The following is a 17,624-nucleotide window of genomic DNA, read 5'->3' as shown; positions in this document are numbered from 1 at the left end:
GCTATATTTACAAGTACTTGAATGCATAGTGACTGCACTGGTAACAGTGGCGATATACAAACCATAAGACTGTCTACCTTCACTGCTCTTATTTTTTTCACCTCTCAGAAAAAAATACAATTGATAAAATCAAATTATAATTATTGCTTTCTTTAGGTGTGCTGGACCATATTATTAGCCCTCATGAGCGCCAGTACGTTTGTAGGGTAGATTATGAAAACCCTCAATTACTGCGTCCGATAAACAAGTCGCTGCCAAGAATAGTCTCCCTTGCTGGAAAAAATGAATGTATGCCCTTCTACAAAGAAATTCGTGATGGGAATGAAACGAAAGTTAAAGTTGACGAGATTGATCTCAGGGAATTTCGAAGTGGAAAGTTCCTTTTCCTCGTTCAGTACTTGCAGTGGAGGTCGGACTGCCGTTTCCCAATAGGCATTATTGTCAGAAAGTTGTCGCAAGAGAAAACACTGGCTGCCAGTTTTAAGATTCTTTTTGCTGAGCATGGGATTAGGAGATCATTTGACGTTGATATCATCAGCCATGTACAAAGTGAATTTCCACCTTCATGGTCAATACCTCCTGAAGAGTACAGAACACGCAAGAAAATTGATGGGGCCTTCACGGTTGATCCCGACGGCTCGAAAGATCTCGATGATGCTCTTACCATGGAACAGCTCTCCGAGGAGATCTATCTAATAGGAGTACATATCGCTGACGTGGCTTACTTTGTTAAAGAAGGGACCCCTTTGGACAAAGAAGCTTTTTTTCGCTGTACCTCTTATTATCCAGGTCACGGCAACGAAAGCATACCTATGCTGCCTCCTGAGCTTAGTGAAAATTTATGCAGTCTTCTTCCTGGTAAATACCGTTTGTGCTTGTCACTTTTTTTTCGGCTAACGAAAGAAGGACAACTTGTTTGTCCTCCAGAAATCGAGCGCACTATCGTCAGATCTCACTGCAAGCTTAGTTACTCCAGTGCCCAAAGTATTATTGATAGCCTACAGTGTGTTCTACAGGGGGAGTCAGCTGACATCAAAAAGAAGATCCAATGTCTCAGTTTCCTTGCACAAAAAAGGAGAGTAGCACGGATGAAGGAGGGTGCCTTTGATCATTGGTCCAACAGTGACCATATTTCTGACGATTTTAAAGCCCACGAAATGGTGGAAGAGATGATGATCCTTGCCAATGAAGAAGTAGCAAAACTCCTTTGTAAAAATGTTGCTCCGATACGAGCCCAGTTGCCACCCAAAGATCACAGGCTGAACGAATGGGTTTCACAATACGGACATTGCATCAAATACTCATTGTTTCTTCATGGTTTCTATCCAAAAGAAACTCTCAACAAAATGTCGCCCAAAGACGAAAACCGTTCGAATTCCAAAGAATTTAAAGTGCAACAGTCCATATGGTCTCAAATTTGTGATGCTGCAATCTCAAAAGACCAGGACAATCTGCAATTTCTGATTTGCAATGAGAGTCATCATCCTCAAATGGCTGTGGCCAACTCACAGTTTCAACGAATTCAGCCCAAATCTCAATATGTCTGCAAAGGAGAGGGGGATACAAACATTTCCCACTTCTCGCTGGGGATGCCTTGTTATACTCATTTCACATCACCTATACGGCGTTATGTAGATATCCAAGTTCATCGACTCGTTTTAAATATTAAATCCCAGGGTCGCACCACAAACGAGCCTTCAAGGGAACGAGTTTCCAAAGTTTGCCGCCGTTCTACCTTTGCGCACGACAACTCCAGAAAGTTTGAGAAGGGATGTAGCAAGATTCATCTAGCGGCGCAGCTCAAGGAAAAAAGTCATGAAACCAAGGCAGTGATTGCCATCGTGGACAATAAAGCCTTATCTTTGGAAATTTTGGACAAGGAATATAATTATCTCTCGACAAGGCAGAGAAAAATAAATCTGAGTAAACTTAACCCACACTCAGTTCGCTTTGATCAAGATGGTCTCCGTATAACGTTAACATGGCTGCTTAGAATGTACATAGCCCCAACTACTGACATACGTTTGGAGCCTTCAGATGAAAAACAGGAAGTAGAAAAACTTTTATGTGAGAAAGAGGGAGAAAAAGATGAAGTTTTAAGCCTTCCAGGAAATAACTGGCAGAGGATTCAGGAGGCGCTCAGAGACGAAGACTATGAGACACTCGGAGACGTTGTAGCTAAGACTGACAAATATTTGAATTCGGCTAAACGACAGGCTGGATTCGAAAGCACGAGAAGTCACCAGAAAGCTTTAAACAGAAAGAGTTCCAATGATGAAACTGAAAGCGGGCACCTCTACGAGAAAATAATGCAGCTTAGAAGGTTCGATGTTGTAAAAATCCAGCTTACTGCAAACACAATCCAAGGAACGCTTCATCCAGAGGTTCAGCTCTTCAAAATCAATCCCAGAATACAAATTTGTATTGAACACCGGAAATATCCACGGGTATGTTTCGCTTCAACAACCAGGTATCAAGCGTCCAAGCAAAGGTACTCTAGCCTGGACGACTACATCAGAGCATGGAAGCCTGTACTTGCCATGGAAGCCGCCACTGGTGCTGTCGAAGAAGGCGACGAATTCACCATACACCATCTAAAAGTAAACTGGAAAAAGACGTACAGTGGGAAAGTAGAGGGCTCTTTTTCCATTCCGCAGGGATACTGCACCGAACGTCAGATTGAATTCTTTGGTGGCGATTTTGTTTGCGTCCGCGTAAGACAAGGCGACATTACGTTGGGAACTCATCCCGGAGATTGGCGTGCAGGTCCAAAGGTAATAAATAATTCTTGTTAATTCAATTAACAGGTGATCGTTAAGCCTGAATGTAAACGTGCAAAAAGGATAACTAAAAAGTGAAGACACGCATGTTGTTCTTTATTTAAATGGTTATGGTACTTTATCTAAAACTGTGAAAGTACTTTATCTAGTTGTTATTTTTGCTTTTGCATGTCATTTTTAAGCAGTCAGAAAGGAGTTTCTTAAAGGGAAGAAACAACTCTTTTGGTAAATCTTGTGATGATTCGGACAGCTTTTGGGTGGGACACTGCATCGTCAAACGCGTACAGGTACAGGAGTTAGAGGACTCGAACAGTTCGGAAGTCACAATGGACCTCCATCAATCATCGTCAAACTTTCCAGAAGAGTTGGAAACTAAAGATCATCCGCATGTCTTGACTCTCATTCACAGATCACTCATACACAGGTGAAAGTCTCTGTTTTTATGTTAATGTTTTTAGCAAGTAATAATTGTAGTGGAAGTGAAGGTTGGGGAGGCTACAGAAGTGAAAGTGTAATACAGTCGAACCTGTACATAACGGCCACCCTCGGGACTTGAGGAACTGGCCGCTTGATACAGGTGGCCGCTTAATACAAGATCACTAAAAATACCCTCTGGGCTTGGTCTAAAGACAATTTTAACCATCAGACGTACAAGTGGTTGGCACCCCACCTCTGAGGCTTTTTTTTCTAAACGATAAAACATTAGCTCCTGACGTTTTCAGTAGTTTTTTGTTTATCCCTCGCACGCATTTTGAGACAAGTTTAGTGATGGTCAGTTACTATAGTTACGAGATATGACGTCATAAGTAGCAGGTAGTCAAGCCGTTTTTGAGTGAAAATGCATGTTTTTCAACTTCTTTCAACATAAAAAGTAAAGCTTGTGCATGATATAATGCAAAGTGCCTATTTATGTGTTATTTTACATGTTGAGCACTAAAAATTACCATTTATGGCGGTTTTAACCTGGTTTCTTATTCTTTGTAAAATCCAAGATGGCGGCCAAGGTGGCGACCATTGTTGGTGACGTAAAAGGCCTCTAGTAGCGCCACCGCCCATAAAATATACCTCATCTTGTAGAGAAGATCAAAGGCTTTCCACTGAAGGCAAAATCGTTACGAAATACTGCAACATTTCAAAACCTCTGGTGAGGGGTGCCAACACCCTTCCCCCCCCCCCCCCCCCCCACTCTTTGTAAAACGGTGGGGGTATGAAATTGCGTGTAGGTCCGAGGGTTAATAGCGTATGATACAAAAACACTTCATGCTAGGAAACAATGAGACAATCAACACTCTTTCAAGCGATTAACACTTAAAACAAAGTTCAGTGCAAACTTGTAACTTAACGGTATAAAAAACGTAACATTGTGTAAAAGTACTGTGTAATAAATCTGATAACATCTGAAATGCGTTAATGACATAAACGGCCGAGTATCAGCTTACAGTAGCTTTATGCCCCAGCTTTGTACATATTATTTCTTTGTATTGATGATGGACGCATTTTAAACACAATAAAATACCACAGAAAATGACATATAGCTCAGTTTTCGTTCACGGGTGACCGTTTAATACAGCTAAAAATAACAAAGCTTAAGAAAGATATACATAGGACTGCTGCAGGGTGGCCGCGGCTGCTTAATAGAGGTGGCGGCCCAAAACAGGTTTGTAGGAGGATAAATCGAGACTTAATAGAGGGCCGTTGTATACAGGTTCGACTGTAGCTCTGCGTTCTAGAGTTAGATATTTTATGACTAAATCAATTGACGAAAAAAAGAGAAATTGTGTTTCAATAACTTGTGATATTATTAATACGTGATGTGAAAACCGAAATATATGCATAGAGGATAAATTTATTGACGTCAAATATTCAACGTTTTTTATAGACGAATGTTTTCAGCTCTCTGTGATTGCCTGCAAAATGCATCCCCGTTAGTTCAGGCTATTTGTTTGGGACATGATCCAGTACAAGGTACGAATAGGAATCAGTCGACTTCTGGTAACTCGAACCCTCACTAACTCGAACCAAAATCGATTTCCCCTGGATTTCTGTCATACATTCACTGTAATTTTACCCTCGGTAAAGGCGAACCCTAGATAACTCGAACTCCCACTAACTCGAACCAATTTTCGTTTTCCCTCAGGTCATTTTCTATACAATTTTACCCTCGATAACTCGAAGAATGTTCTGACCCCTTAAAAAGTAGGGAAAAAAGCCGTTTACGGGCGCCCGAAACGTTGAATTTTGGATTTTCTATTGACGTGTTGTAGGAGTATAGTTTACTAGTGGAGGCTGATATTGATTGTCAGAGGCTAACGTGAAGAAGCTTTTCTTCTCAAAACAGTAAAACGCATGCTCTATATATTTGGGGTATGTTTTGTTACGTTACGTCATCTTTTAATTTTCACTTGACAGTTCTACAATTAAATGTGGTTAAAATGTTCACTGTGCAGTCAAAACTGATTTTTACCATACTCTCGGCTAGTTTCTTTGAAATCCCGATAACTCGAACCTTTTTTCGATTTCCCTAGAAGGTCCGAGTTATCAGGAGTCGACTGTAGTTAGCCTACAGTAACCTAAGCACCAGGCTTTGAAGATGTCATATAGCATATGCCATCTTGAATCTAATGAAACGATCTAGTAAATCTCGCTGCCAACCACAAAGCCAACCAAAATGTACATTCGTTTGAGCGAAGAATTACATGTAAACGGCCTTCAAAATGTTAAAATAAAACTTACAGTACAGATTGTTCACCGTCCGCACGATGTAGATGTAGGCAGTCAGGGATTTCAAGAACATTTTCAAAGATACCCGTAAAATGCTGCTAATTAAGCCCTGGGCTAATAAAACTTTGCAAGGTTTTTTCGATGAGCTTTCGATTTTGATTCGTTCTTACATCGTTCGATTGTTTGATTCTCACTTTTTATTAGTTTATTTCAGCGGGCTTAAATGCATTTTAGCACATCAAATTGTTCCTGCCAAATCGTCCCTTTTAGACCACACAATATGCCTCAATTCCCGACAAAGTGACAATAATTCACGGGAGCGATATGGACGTCCTAGGGTTTTGTCTTTTTCCCAATCACCGGAACATTCAGAATTTAGATGTCTGACACAGATAAATGAATGCCTCTGTGCCAGGCACTATTCTCACTCTATCTCTCCTCCTTCCGCCCTTTGCCTTCTCTGATATCATCTCTAATAACCCATTAGGAAGTCCTGATACTAAAATTACATCTATGGTGCTGTAATTGCTTGGCAAGACATTTTGTTACAATGGAACCTCTATAAAACGAACCCCGTGGTATAACTAAAGATAATTTTTTGCCCCAGGTGGAAACAATTCTCGATATTGCGAAAATATTTTGGTAATCTCTAGGACCTTAGTTAAATCGAGGTTCCTATGTAGACCATTTAGAAAGATTACAGCCAAGCGTAAAATTTAGCCATTTAGTCGTTAACTCTGCAGCTACTGAATTACTCATCAGGCCCCAGTTGTACACAAGGTGTATAACGCTATCCACCAGATAAATCACTATCCACTGGATAGCGCAATTGGTTTCCCTAACACTATCCGCTGGATAGTGATTCATCCGGTGGTTAGCGCTATCCACCTTTCGAACAACTGGAGCCAGAAGGATAGAAACTTTTGAATGTTGCGCGATCTCCAAAAGTGTTCGGATAGTTATGTGCTCACTGGTTTGCTTGTACCTCAAACATTCTTATCAAAATTAAATCCGACGTTGCCTTGTTTGCAGACGTTCCTTCTTCTGATCATTCAATTGTCGAGGAACATCCCACTTGTGGACTTAAGCCTTTAAACCGATACCAGGAAGCCGCAGTGAGAGAGGCCCTTGTTAAACCTCTCACCCTTGTTCAGGGTCCTCCAGGTGACTAATTAATTAAACTCTGCTGTATTATAGATTATGAAACAGTGTAGTGAATGTTACGTGCTGTTATTGGTGGTTGCCCAGGATCTATAAGATTTAATTTGAAAATCGGACAAAGCCAAGGAAAATTTGTTATTTTTTGTTTGTTTGTTTTGTCCAACATGGTTCGCAGTTTTGGAAAAGTCTGCGAGATCAATTAGGATCAAGAATTTAAAGGTCTCGAAAAAAGGTTAGCAAGAGCAGTTTACAAGAACAAAAAACGGGGAAATCGAGACACAAAAGATTTGCTGGCGAATTGAAAATGCCTAAACTGGAAGAATTCTGAGCAACAGTTGCCATTCAGTGTCGATCATCGCTACAAGAGACTCGCAGTTTTCAAAATCTTTGGCCGAATATTCTGCTTTGGCCTTAAAAACAATTTGGCAAGAAATGTCTACAGGTAAGGTAAAAAAAGAAAAAAAGAGCACCAGGAGGCAAGACGATTCGTTTGCGACTTAGAAAATCCAAGAAAATGTCAATAACTTATTGTCAGAGGGTAAATTAAAGCAACTGCTTTCAATATAGATCGTAACCGGGGGTTAAGATCCAAGGTGATTACAAGTCACGAAGGTACATGTTAACCGTAATCCCAATATTAATACCGGGCGTCATTTTATGTCTACCTTGGAAAACACATTGATATTTCAACATAACCTTAGTACAGGATAGTTGAGATTTTATTGACAGGTTTATTTATTTCAAAATGAACATTCTTGAGGTTCTTTAACATAGCATATGTACCTTTCATTTATGTGAAATATAAGACTATTCTTTTAAATACTTTAAAGTTATTCTAAACCGGCACAAATCATCGAACAGTCAGGCGGTACGAGGCAAGCTTGTCGACGGTTATTTTCTTCTTTGTTCATTGTATAAAATGAATAGATTCCACTTTGTCGTCTGCCTGTTCAGTAATAGATCGGCCTTCTGCTCGTGTGCCACTTCTTGTTCTTACCATATTTTTAAACGTCATCAATGATCTGTTGAACAGACGGCAGACGTCAAAATGGAATCTGCTTGTTAAACACTTAATAATAATTAATTAAAAATTTATAACGCGCCTTTTCCATGCAAATATGATCAAAAGCGCGTGATGAAGTGATTGTTTTCAAAACGGGTTGTGGTGCTGCGTCTACGGTAAAGTCACCGACTCTATCAACTCAGTTGACAAAACCGCTGAACTGAAAGGCATACAAACATTAGTGGGTTCAACCAGAACAGTGTCGACTGCAACTTATTCGCAGCAATGACCTTCGTGAAGATTTTGCAGAAGATAAATACGTAATCTTTTTTGGTTGTATTCTGAATTACTAACGAAGCATCATTCTTATCCTTTGGATCCCTGGTTGTTCATTGCGCGTTAGTCAATATGTCAGTGAAAGTGAACGCCCAAACACAGGAAGATGACTTTAAGTTTGCATATTTCAAGTGGCCTATAGTCTGTTAAGTTTCAACTTCTGACGGTAAAAAAAAGCAAGCAAAACCGCATTTAAATCATTCGGACAACAGAGACATTCTCTTGAAGAGCTTTCTTTCTCATAGCCTGTCTATCTTTTACATTCTAGACTCATTTTTAATCCATGAACTACGTCCGTAAATATTGCTAATCCTTGCAAAAGAAGTACTGATGTTTGCATGGAATTTTTGGTCTTTTTAAAGGTACTGGTAAGACTGTAACTGGTGTCCATATCGCATACTTGTTTACCAAACTCAATATGCAGCTCCTATCTCATGAAAGCAGCTCGCACAACACTTACACGGAACCTGCTAAAGTACCACCACAGGTTATTTATTGCGGACCATCAAACAAATCAGTGGACGTCGTAGCTTGTAAGTATAAACTAAAAAAAGTAGTTAATGATGGCGCGCATTAGTGTCATAGGACTGTCAATACACAAAACCTCACGGCAACACAATAAGACCCTACGTCAAGTCGCAAATATAATGCATAGGAAAACAACATACAATACTAGTGAAAACACCAAAGTTAACGGGAAAGTGATCAGCCACGGCAGAACTGTGATGTTTTCTTGATTTCTGATGGTGTTAAATGTAAGATGGAGTGACTGATCATTTCGATTTCTTGCGTAGTGGCAAACATATTTATTGTCCCGACCCGGTATGATATTTTCTCTCTGTTTGTGGTTTTGTTGCTCTGCGTTGGCGTGTGTTTCCATGAGATTTCTTTGTGCCACCGTATTTTAGACTATGGTTACTCTATTGGTTTCCACATACGCCTCTTAACCCATTCCGCCTGCCAATGTGACGTCACAAAGTAAAGGGCAAAAGTCTCGGGTCGCTTGTGCAAATTAGGAAGAGATTCCATAGTAATTAGTCCGAGAGAGGTCAAGGAATCTGAGCTGAGAAGCTAGCAAATATCGCTATATATCGCTAATTTAGTCGTAAGTGTGTGAGCCTTGTTGTTGCTATAATCTGCTTCCGTAAACCGTTTTGATATGAGGGCGCACACGTTTCACCTAGGTGGTATCTCCTTCTCATTTCGGCTGTCAGGGCTGCCAGAGGTGGTCCAACCTTTAATCTTGAATCCCCTGTCGACCAGCTTCTCTATGTTCCGTGTTAGGCTTTCGTCTCTCCTCCTATCACCAACATTCTGAATGATGTCGTCCATGCAGGTGTTGTCTCTAATGATTTTGGTCTCTTAAGGGTACTTCTCTTGCGCCATTTCGGCCGTTTTTCTCAATGCTACTGTGACAATGGTTCCCGATGGTCTATCGCCAGATGAGACTCTCGGTTTGACGTAAGTGTCTGGCTCTTTCCTGGCGTCCATTTCTCTCCATACAAACTGATGCATGTGCTGCTCGAGCTGGGTGGTTCCGACGGAATGGTACATTTTCTTTATATCGCCAATTAAGGCCACCTCATTCTCTCTAAACCATATCAGCACACCCAGAAGCCTGTTCAGAAAGTTCGGTCCCCCAATAGTCATTTAACGTGTGACCCATGTATTTGACAGTGGTGATGAAGACTATTCTTACTGTAGTTTACTTTGAATCCGGACGTACAACTTCACGCTGCGAAACATAATGGATGGGCCCATCATAGGCTTCTAATTCGCTCTTCGTTAGCTTTCGGGCGACGCCCCTGTCTATCATTTGGTGTATCTGCTCTTGATATACTCTTGCGTGGTCAGTATTCTTGGCAAGTCTCGTTTCCTTAGACAATAGCATTCCGAATGCCGCCTTTCTATTGTCTGGAAGATCAGCCGGATCTCTTATCCATGGATATGGAGTCATCCATCTATGTTCAAGGCTATTGAAGTGCCGGATTTCTCTCAATCGACTGTAGCTCTTTCCCTTCCTTTCTCGGAAATAGGCAAGGTCTAGTCTCCAGAATAGAAGGTTCCATTCACAGTGACACATGTTTATATTTCATCCATTCTTTCGCTAATTAAACCGACCTAACTTCATATCAATCATTTCGATTGTAAGCCTCTGTGGATTTCCTAATTCTTCACCAAATTCAGTAAAACTAGTTTGATCAATCGATCTGCCCGTTGAACCCGAAATAATGCAAAATGGCTTTGAAATTCGCATTTAAGCTAATTTTCCTCAAATGCATATTTTAATTCATGATAAATACAGCTTCACCAGCTTCAAACAACGTCCATAGCAGAGAAAATGGTTTTGATATAACAAAATTAATTTATCAAAACATGTCCAGCGCTGTGGTCTAATGGTCAAGGAGTTGCTTGCAACGTGCAGATGATACGGGTTCGACTCCCGGCGACGCTGTTTTCTGTTTCTTTGTACCATTTTTTTTTAGGCATAAATCCTATTTTTAATCCTATTTTTCCTTTTGGCCTGTTTTCCTTTATTGACACTGCTGACCCTGATGATCATGCACTTGGATCAATATATGTAAGTCTGGAGTTTTATTTTGGAAAATGGATTTCAAGAGCTCTTGATCTGCATACCGGCCAAGCTTACGGCCAGAAAAAACATAAACAAACCATAACCCTTCGATGAACACTTTGCTCGCCATTTTGAAAGTCATCGACGCGAGACGTGACGTCATACTGGCAGGGGGACTGAACCACCTTTTTGCTTGGAGACACCTCCCCCCCCACCCCCTCCTGCACGGAAGGATTTTTTTTATTATTATTTTTCGGTGGTCTGGTTGGAAAGTTGCTTACGGTGGCGTACTCAGACGAAGCGAAGTTGAAAACATACTTGAAAATAAACGTGTCTATTTGACCTGAATCCTTAAGGTAAAATGCTTGAGATTCCAGAGCTGAAGATTATCCGTGTGTACGGAGATCGAAAAGAAGAGGCAGAGTTCCCTACTCCAAACAGACTTAAGCCCCTGAAACATTCCACGGATGATGAGGATCAGACAAAAACATTAAATCAAGAGCTCAGAAAAGTTTCTCTACATCACGTCATTCGAGGAGGCACGTGTCCATTTGCGTCGGAAATTCGAGAGTATGACCTCAAATTTGCAGCCGACAGAAAGGGTCGTGTGAGATCCAGCGACACTGAAGTGACGAAATACAAGGAGGTACTATCTTGTTAAATATTATACTAGCCGTTTTAACAATGTGTGATCGTGCAGGAGCCAGCTTCTCCTACTTATTGGACTTTTATATTTAACGTTTAAAGGGGTGTTCATGAAAGAGATTAATAATACACACAAATAAAGCATTTTTGCTCTCTATTTTTCCTCAAGGGTGTTTTTTATTCAGGCTCACGTAAGCAAACGATCCAAAGAGTTCCCTGATCTTCCTTAAAGGAAAGTAGCGTTCTTCATGTAGGCCGCCAAATCTTCCTTCCAAGCTCAGACCCAGCCTCCATGACGCCTGCTCCCCCCGAAAAGAAGCACACAGAACATTTTAACATACCCTTTCTCTAATAAACGCATGTTTTATCATTACAATGATTAGTTAATAGGCAAAGCCAAGGAGTGGGTGCTTACATCATCAGGAGTCCAGGTCATCTTGTGCACATGTGCAGTTGCTGGAAGTCCTAGAATAGTTTCGTGTTGTAATAATATCCAGCAATGCATCGTAGATGAATGCGGCATGTGCTTGGAGCTTGAGTCGCTGGTGCCAATCGTGTTTTCAAAGGCTCGTCAAGTGGTTCTGATCGGTGACCATAAGCAGCTACAGCCAGTAATTCTGGACGATGTGGCGAAGAAACTTGGTTTAAACGTCTCTATGTTTGAGCGACTTTCAACACGTTCCATAATGCTGGAGTTGCAGTACAGGATGGTGAGAAAACTATGCGTTAACACTGGCTTTTGATTTGGAATTAGTTTATACTTGTTCCCTAGGTTCAATTTAATGGTGTCTATTCTTGCCAGTTAATTAGAGGTAATAAAAGTTGGAATCCAGTCTACGAAATGCGCTGTCGTTTAAACTACATTGGGAAAGAGCCAACGCTCGAAGAACCGGCTTTGGCTCGAATTTCAGTAGCTGCGAAAGTGGCACCTATAGTTAGCCAACTCTCAAAAGATCCTTTTGTTTTTGCTTTTGAATTTTTAGCATGAAAATATCTGTAAATTTCCGTCAGAGTATTTTTATGAGGGGAAGCTGAAAACCGATAAAACTGTGCCAAATGATGATCCTCCTCTACAGTCCTTGTGGCCTGCTCAAAGGATTCAACCAGGTACAAAGCTTCCTATAGCATTTTGTCACGTCGAGGGAGAAGAGGAGGCAAGCGCTATCAAGACATCTCACAGCAATGAACAGTCGAAAGCAAACATGCAAGAAGTCAGAAAAGTGGTAGGTGTGATGTGTGATGGTCTTCAAATAAGCATACTAAAATTATGTGCCATGATAAATGACAGATATATGTCGAATGTGTTAGCAACGATGCTAATGCTACTAGGTTGTCCTTAAAATATTTTTATTTGCGGCTAAAACGTTGTGTTTTTCATTGGGTGACAATGAAAGAGAGGCTAGTACATTAAAAATGAGTAGGATAATTCGAATGGGTTGGTGTTAATTTCAGTGAAAGCGGCCGATTGAAATAGGCTGCCCACTCCGGTATCGGTCGGAACTCCGATGTCTTTCTGCTCAGTTAAACAAAAAAGGGAGTCTATTTGATTCATTTTGATTTTTATGTTTCAGATTGACGTTGTCAGATGCTTAGTGAAAAAGAGGGTGCATCAAAAAAATATTGCGATCCTATCACCTTATAGAGAACAGAGACAAAGAATCAGTGACGCCTTGAAAAAGGAAACGTGCAAAGAAGTTTTAGTTACAACAATCACCAAAAGCCAAGGTAATTTACAACTAGTTGTTTTTCTTCCCTTTGCGAATGTGTCATTCTAGGACTACCTTGACTACTAAAACACGATATAACTAAACGCCCAAGGTTAGTGAACTGTTTCGATATACAAATAAACCAAACATCTAAACATCAGCGTACACGGATCATTGACAGCAACTTATAAGAAGCCAGGCTATGGTAAGGCCTCCACAATTTTTTTTTAATGCTTTTCTTTACAACATTTTTGCGGTGAAAAGAACTCACAGATAAATATCTTGTATTTAATTCTATTTAATGTTCATTAAACCATTAATTTGATTAAATCTCAATTCTTAGGAAGTGAATGGGATTACGTCATCATATCTTTGGTTCGCTCCATGAAAAAGGAAGAAATCGAAAGAGAGCCCTCTCTCAGCTGGCTCCGTGAACATTTGGGATTCGTAACAGATGACCATCAGATGAACGTGGGAATAACACGAGCACGCAGAGGGCTTTGCATCATTGGTAGGTCCAGAACCTTAAAGGCATTGAATACATTGAATTAAGTACATGAAAATTTCGGCGTCTGAATCCATTAGGAACGCCTGTTTCCACTTGGAACGGCTCAGCCTCTTCCCGCCTACTGCTTTGTCGGGAATTTCGACTGTGGATCGACTTTGGAACGGTTTTGATTCAGAATGCAAACCCAGCAAACATAAAACAGCTTTTCAGGCCTGAAAACCTACCGGGACGTTCAATAAACAGACCCCAGGAGCGTATGGTCCATATACGCACATACGCCCGTACCTACGTGTGCAGCTTATGTATGGATTCTTGTTATATTTTCTATAAAAAAAAAAAAAAAAAAAACCTTTTTTATCATTAAATCGGGATGACTCATGCATTTTTCTTTTTTTGCACTAGTTGGTGTCTTTGTGTTAAAACTTCCTTTATCCTTTTATTATTTAAGAACTCTGTAGGAGTCACTGGCCTTTTCTTTTACCGTAAACAGTCGACTGTACCTTTCGAACAACACTAGAGATGGGTAAAATAAAAAACTACTGCATTTTAATATATGTGTATTAATTTACTGAAAATGTCTTGAGGAAAACGCTGGAAGTGGCATTTCCGAGAGCATGCCTCCAGACACTCCTAGGTTAGGGTTGGGGTACAATCTCAAAATCTTGCGCGTGCTTATATACCTTTTCAAAACTCATCTCACGCTACGCCCCTGAAAGTCTATTAGCAAGGAAAAAAGAAAGAAAAAACGGATGATGGGTATCAGATCCTTGATTAATTCAAACGAGCAGTTTTAAAGATATCAAAAGAACGTCATCAAAGTTTCTTTGAAAGTAGCAATTTATGACGTGGATGATTTATTTTTCGTTTATTTAGGTAATCAAAATCTTCTGAGCAAGCACGCTATGTGGCAGAGTTTGCTACAGTTCTACAGGGAAAATAACTGCGTGGTGAATGAAAGTGACTGGCCTTGAAGCATGCATTTGACAGAAAACCTTATGTTATTCACAGCAAAAGCTGATTACATTTAAATAACGTATATTTAAGACTAACTGTAATTAAAAAATTGAACTAGTGGTGGTTCTAAAATTGCATAAGAAAACGTTGCAGTTTAATAATTAGATTTGTGTTTTCAATGAGCTTACCTTGTTCGGCACGGTTCATTTACATGCGACAATTAAATAGAGTTTTTATAATAAAAGACATTTGAATGTATATAATGGACTCGTTTTTTCATGTGTCCCACACTAATCGCTTTGTAATCCCGGTGTCTCTACTATTTCCCTTAGTTTTTACCGAATAAACCTTTTCAGCAAGGCAAATTTGTATTTTGATTTCACTTTCATGGTAAGCCTTTGTCATGTGCTGTTGCTTTTCTTGTTGTTGAGCCAATAAAAACGTCCTTTTTAAGTTGGCTGTCAAATAACTATCAAATCGGGTGTCCTGCATTCCTTCCCGGTCCCCTTAACAGGACGCAATTTAGGAAAAATCTTCGTAGCCTCGTTTTCTCTGTCGGTACTATAAATAAAATATCCTGGCTTTTTCTCGGTCCGTAATTCAAAGTACGGAAAGAGAACGCAGATAATCAGAGGTATTTGGTGGAAAAATTATTTAATTAGCTATAATCTTAAATATCAATAAAATTTGTCGTTGTTTTGTTGAGTACTCCTTCTCGTTTTCTTAAGTAGATCAATATTAACGTTGGGTTGCACATCTAAATGCGAAACGAGGATACTACCGATCCATAAAAACAAGACTCCAAGATTCCTTGCAAAGTATTCATCAACGACACAAGAGGAACAAAAATGCTTAATAGATTTATTGGGGAACAGGAAAGGGACGTACTGCTTTCACGATGTCATTATAAACCTCTACCATTAAGGAGCCAATCGGTACCGGATGGCTTAGAAAACAGGCTTTTACACCAACAATGCCAACGGCGCTCCTGATCGAGACCCTTCAACCTGACATCAACCGTTGGTCAGCTTATTTTTATGCATTAATCACAAGCAAACAGAGTCTTACTGATAGTCCCGCTCATTAAAATCGATGAGAGCCAGTAGTACGTAAAAAATTCTCAATTGGTGGGGCAATGCAGCGGCAAGGCATCACCAATTGCAGAGGCCACAGATATGAATCCCGGTGAAGTCCCGATTTGTTTTACTTTAAATCAAAGTTGGCAAAATCATCGAATCAAAAATTTTACATACAAAGATTGGTAAAATCTGGATTGTCGTCAAATATGAAAAGGACATGATTGGAACGGAAATCAAGAGACACTAATGAGGAAGTTTGGGTGCCTAGGTAGGTATATTCTTGCGAAACATCAATTTCGTTTATGTTATAATCAGCACACTTACTTGCACGTTTCCGAAAGATTATGTTCCATACACAACTCACTAGGTCGAGATAACATTTTCGAGCAAATATAGGGTTGATTTTGAGGAGGTCTTCGCTGGGACCTTCGGACCTTTAGTTTTTAGTTTTGTGCTTATCCTGCAATGCAAATTGTTTGTGTTTGTGTACCCCCCTCAAAGGCCTTTAAGGGAAAACCCGCCTGCTAAAGCTGAACGAAAGATAAAGGACTTAGGACTCATAAGGGTCTCATAAGTTAACGCCATAATTTTGAGTTCGTTCCAAGCCTGTTTGTTTATGTCTGAAACGACCAGCCCCTTCCTTTCAAAAGTCAAATGGTCGTCTCCATCGCAGGCGGAAAGGGGAGGCGGGGGATGAAACACGCAACGCCTTCTGGGTCATGCCATGTTTTGTTTTTTGGTCGGAGAGGCAGCCCAATAATATTGATCACGCTTACTTTTACCTTATGGGGGTACGTAGCTATATATGTGTACACATACTCAGTGATCGTGGTGATTTAAGCAATCTAATTGGTTCGCTATCTCGGACTATTCAACAATGTTCACCTCCTAGCGAGTGGATAATGTGTGAGCTTGGTGTTTTTCCCATTTTTCTTTTAGAGAATGATCTTTTAAAAGTCGACAAAATCCTAGGATTGACTTTTTTTAAGGCAAGAAAAGACCTCAAGGATTCAAAACGGCGTTTTTTCCATTTACTGTAGCTGAGTTTTGTGCTCGATAGATTGTTTACAACTCCCGTTTATTCGCGTAGAAGGAGCCGTTTCGTGAACTCACCGTTTCCTAACAAGAAACATTTGGCCCAAAAATCGAATTTTATTTATGACAAATAAATTTGAAAGCAAATGTTTGCAGAATTCTACGTTTCAAATAAATAGGAAAAAGAATGCTACAGGAAGATGACGTCATACCTCGACATTTTTGTCCGCTCTTCATGGGAAGAACGACACAACAAACCTTTTTGGCTATAAACTTGGCGAGTCAACAGAAAACAACAAAGTTCTACTTTTCATCTCAGGTAAGGAAACAATTCTAACCTTTAAAGGTTCCATTTAAGCCATTACGCTGTTGTTTCTGAAGTGTTAAACTTGTGAATTGCCATGTTTGAAAATTCTGCAAAGATCTATTTTTTAAATTACGCGTGGTTTGATCCGTCAGTCAAATGGTATTTGGTTTCCTGTCTGATTTTGTATAGATCACCTCGTGTTTTGTACTAAAACAATATTATTCTTTTTAATATCGGTGAATAGTGGCTTCAGGAATATTTACCTCGCCGCTTCGCGGCTCGCTTAATATTCAGCTAATTAATTCACCTCGATTTCAAAGAAAAATTGTCAATTATTCTTCTTTTCTGCTAGGAAGACTTCATAACAAATTTCGTTTCGCGAGGACCAAGTACTGTTTTTTTGTGAAATTTCGTTCGGCCGGCAAGAAATTTCTCAGTATGTCACAAAAATAAATTTTCGTGTCAGTTTATCAGCTCGCTCGCGAAATTTCGCCGACACACTAGGTGCAGTCCGAAATATTTGCCGCTTTTCAATAGCCTTCGAAAGCAGACGTATTTCCTGTCGTCGCTTCTCTCTCTCATCACACACACTGATATACACACAATAATATATTTTACACTTTTTTCAAAGAATAGTTTAACAGATTTGGCATACCCATAGGAATAAGCTGATAGGCTATTTGGGTAATGTCCTATTGTGAAAAACGATAGCCCAGCCACAGACAAGGTAATTACGTACTATGGAGAACTGAGAAAACAGTTTAAGTTTAAGAAGTCAAGAAGACAACAAGAAAGGCTATCGGAATACTAACTT

General features: G+C 40.0%; 1 protein-coding gene across 1 annotated transcript in view; it reads left to right on the top strand.

Annotated features, from left to right (window-relative positions):
• Nucleotides 1-15,047, top strand: part of LOC140942396 (3'-5' exoribonuclease HELZ2-like) — a 33,290-nt gene extending 18,243 nt beyond the window's left edge. The window contains exons 9-19 of the mRNA XM_073391367.1: nucleotides 157-2,774; nucleotides 2,963-3,204; nucleotides 4,660-4,745; nucleotides 6,534-6,665; nucleotides 8,364-8,534; nucleotides 10,933-11,222; nucleotides 11,605-11,931; nucleotides 12,205-12,444; nucleotides 12,793-12,946; nucleotides 13,271-13,438; nucleotides 14,309-15,047. Coding sequence (XP_073247468.1) covers nucleotides 157-2,774; nucleotides 2,963-3,204; nucleotides 4,660-4,745; nucleotides 6,534-6,665; nucleotides 8,364-8,534; nucleotides 10,933-11,222; nucleotides 11,605-11,931; nucleotides 12,205-12,444; nucleotides 12,793-12,946; nucleotides 13,271-13,438; nucleotides 14,309-14,406 — 4,526 coding nt within the window. The 3' untranslated portion in view covers nucleotides 14,407-15,047. The remainder of the gene's footprint in view (nucleotides 1-156; nucleotides 2,775-2,962; nucleotides 3,205-4,659; nucleotides 4,746-6,533; nucleotides 6,666-8,363; nucleotides 8,535-10,932; nucleotides 11,223-11,604; nucleotides 11,932-12,204; nucleotides 12,445-12,792; nucleotides 12,947-13,270; nucleotides 13,439-14,308) is intronic.
• Nucleotides 15,048-17,624: the final 2,577 nt, after the last annotated feature.

The sequence above is a fragment of the Porites lutea genome, chromosome 6, assembly GCF_958299795.1.
Source record: "Porites lutea chromosome 6, jaPorLute2.1, whole genome shotgun sequence".
Classification (NCBI taxonomy): Eukaryota; Metazoa; Cnidaria; class Anthozoa; order Scleractinia; family Poritidae; genus Porites; species Porites lutea.
Note: the sequence above shows the minus strand (reverse complement) of the source record. Positions and strands in the feature narration are given on the sequence as shown.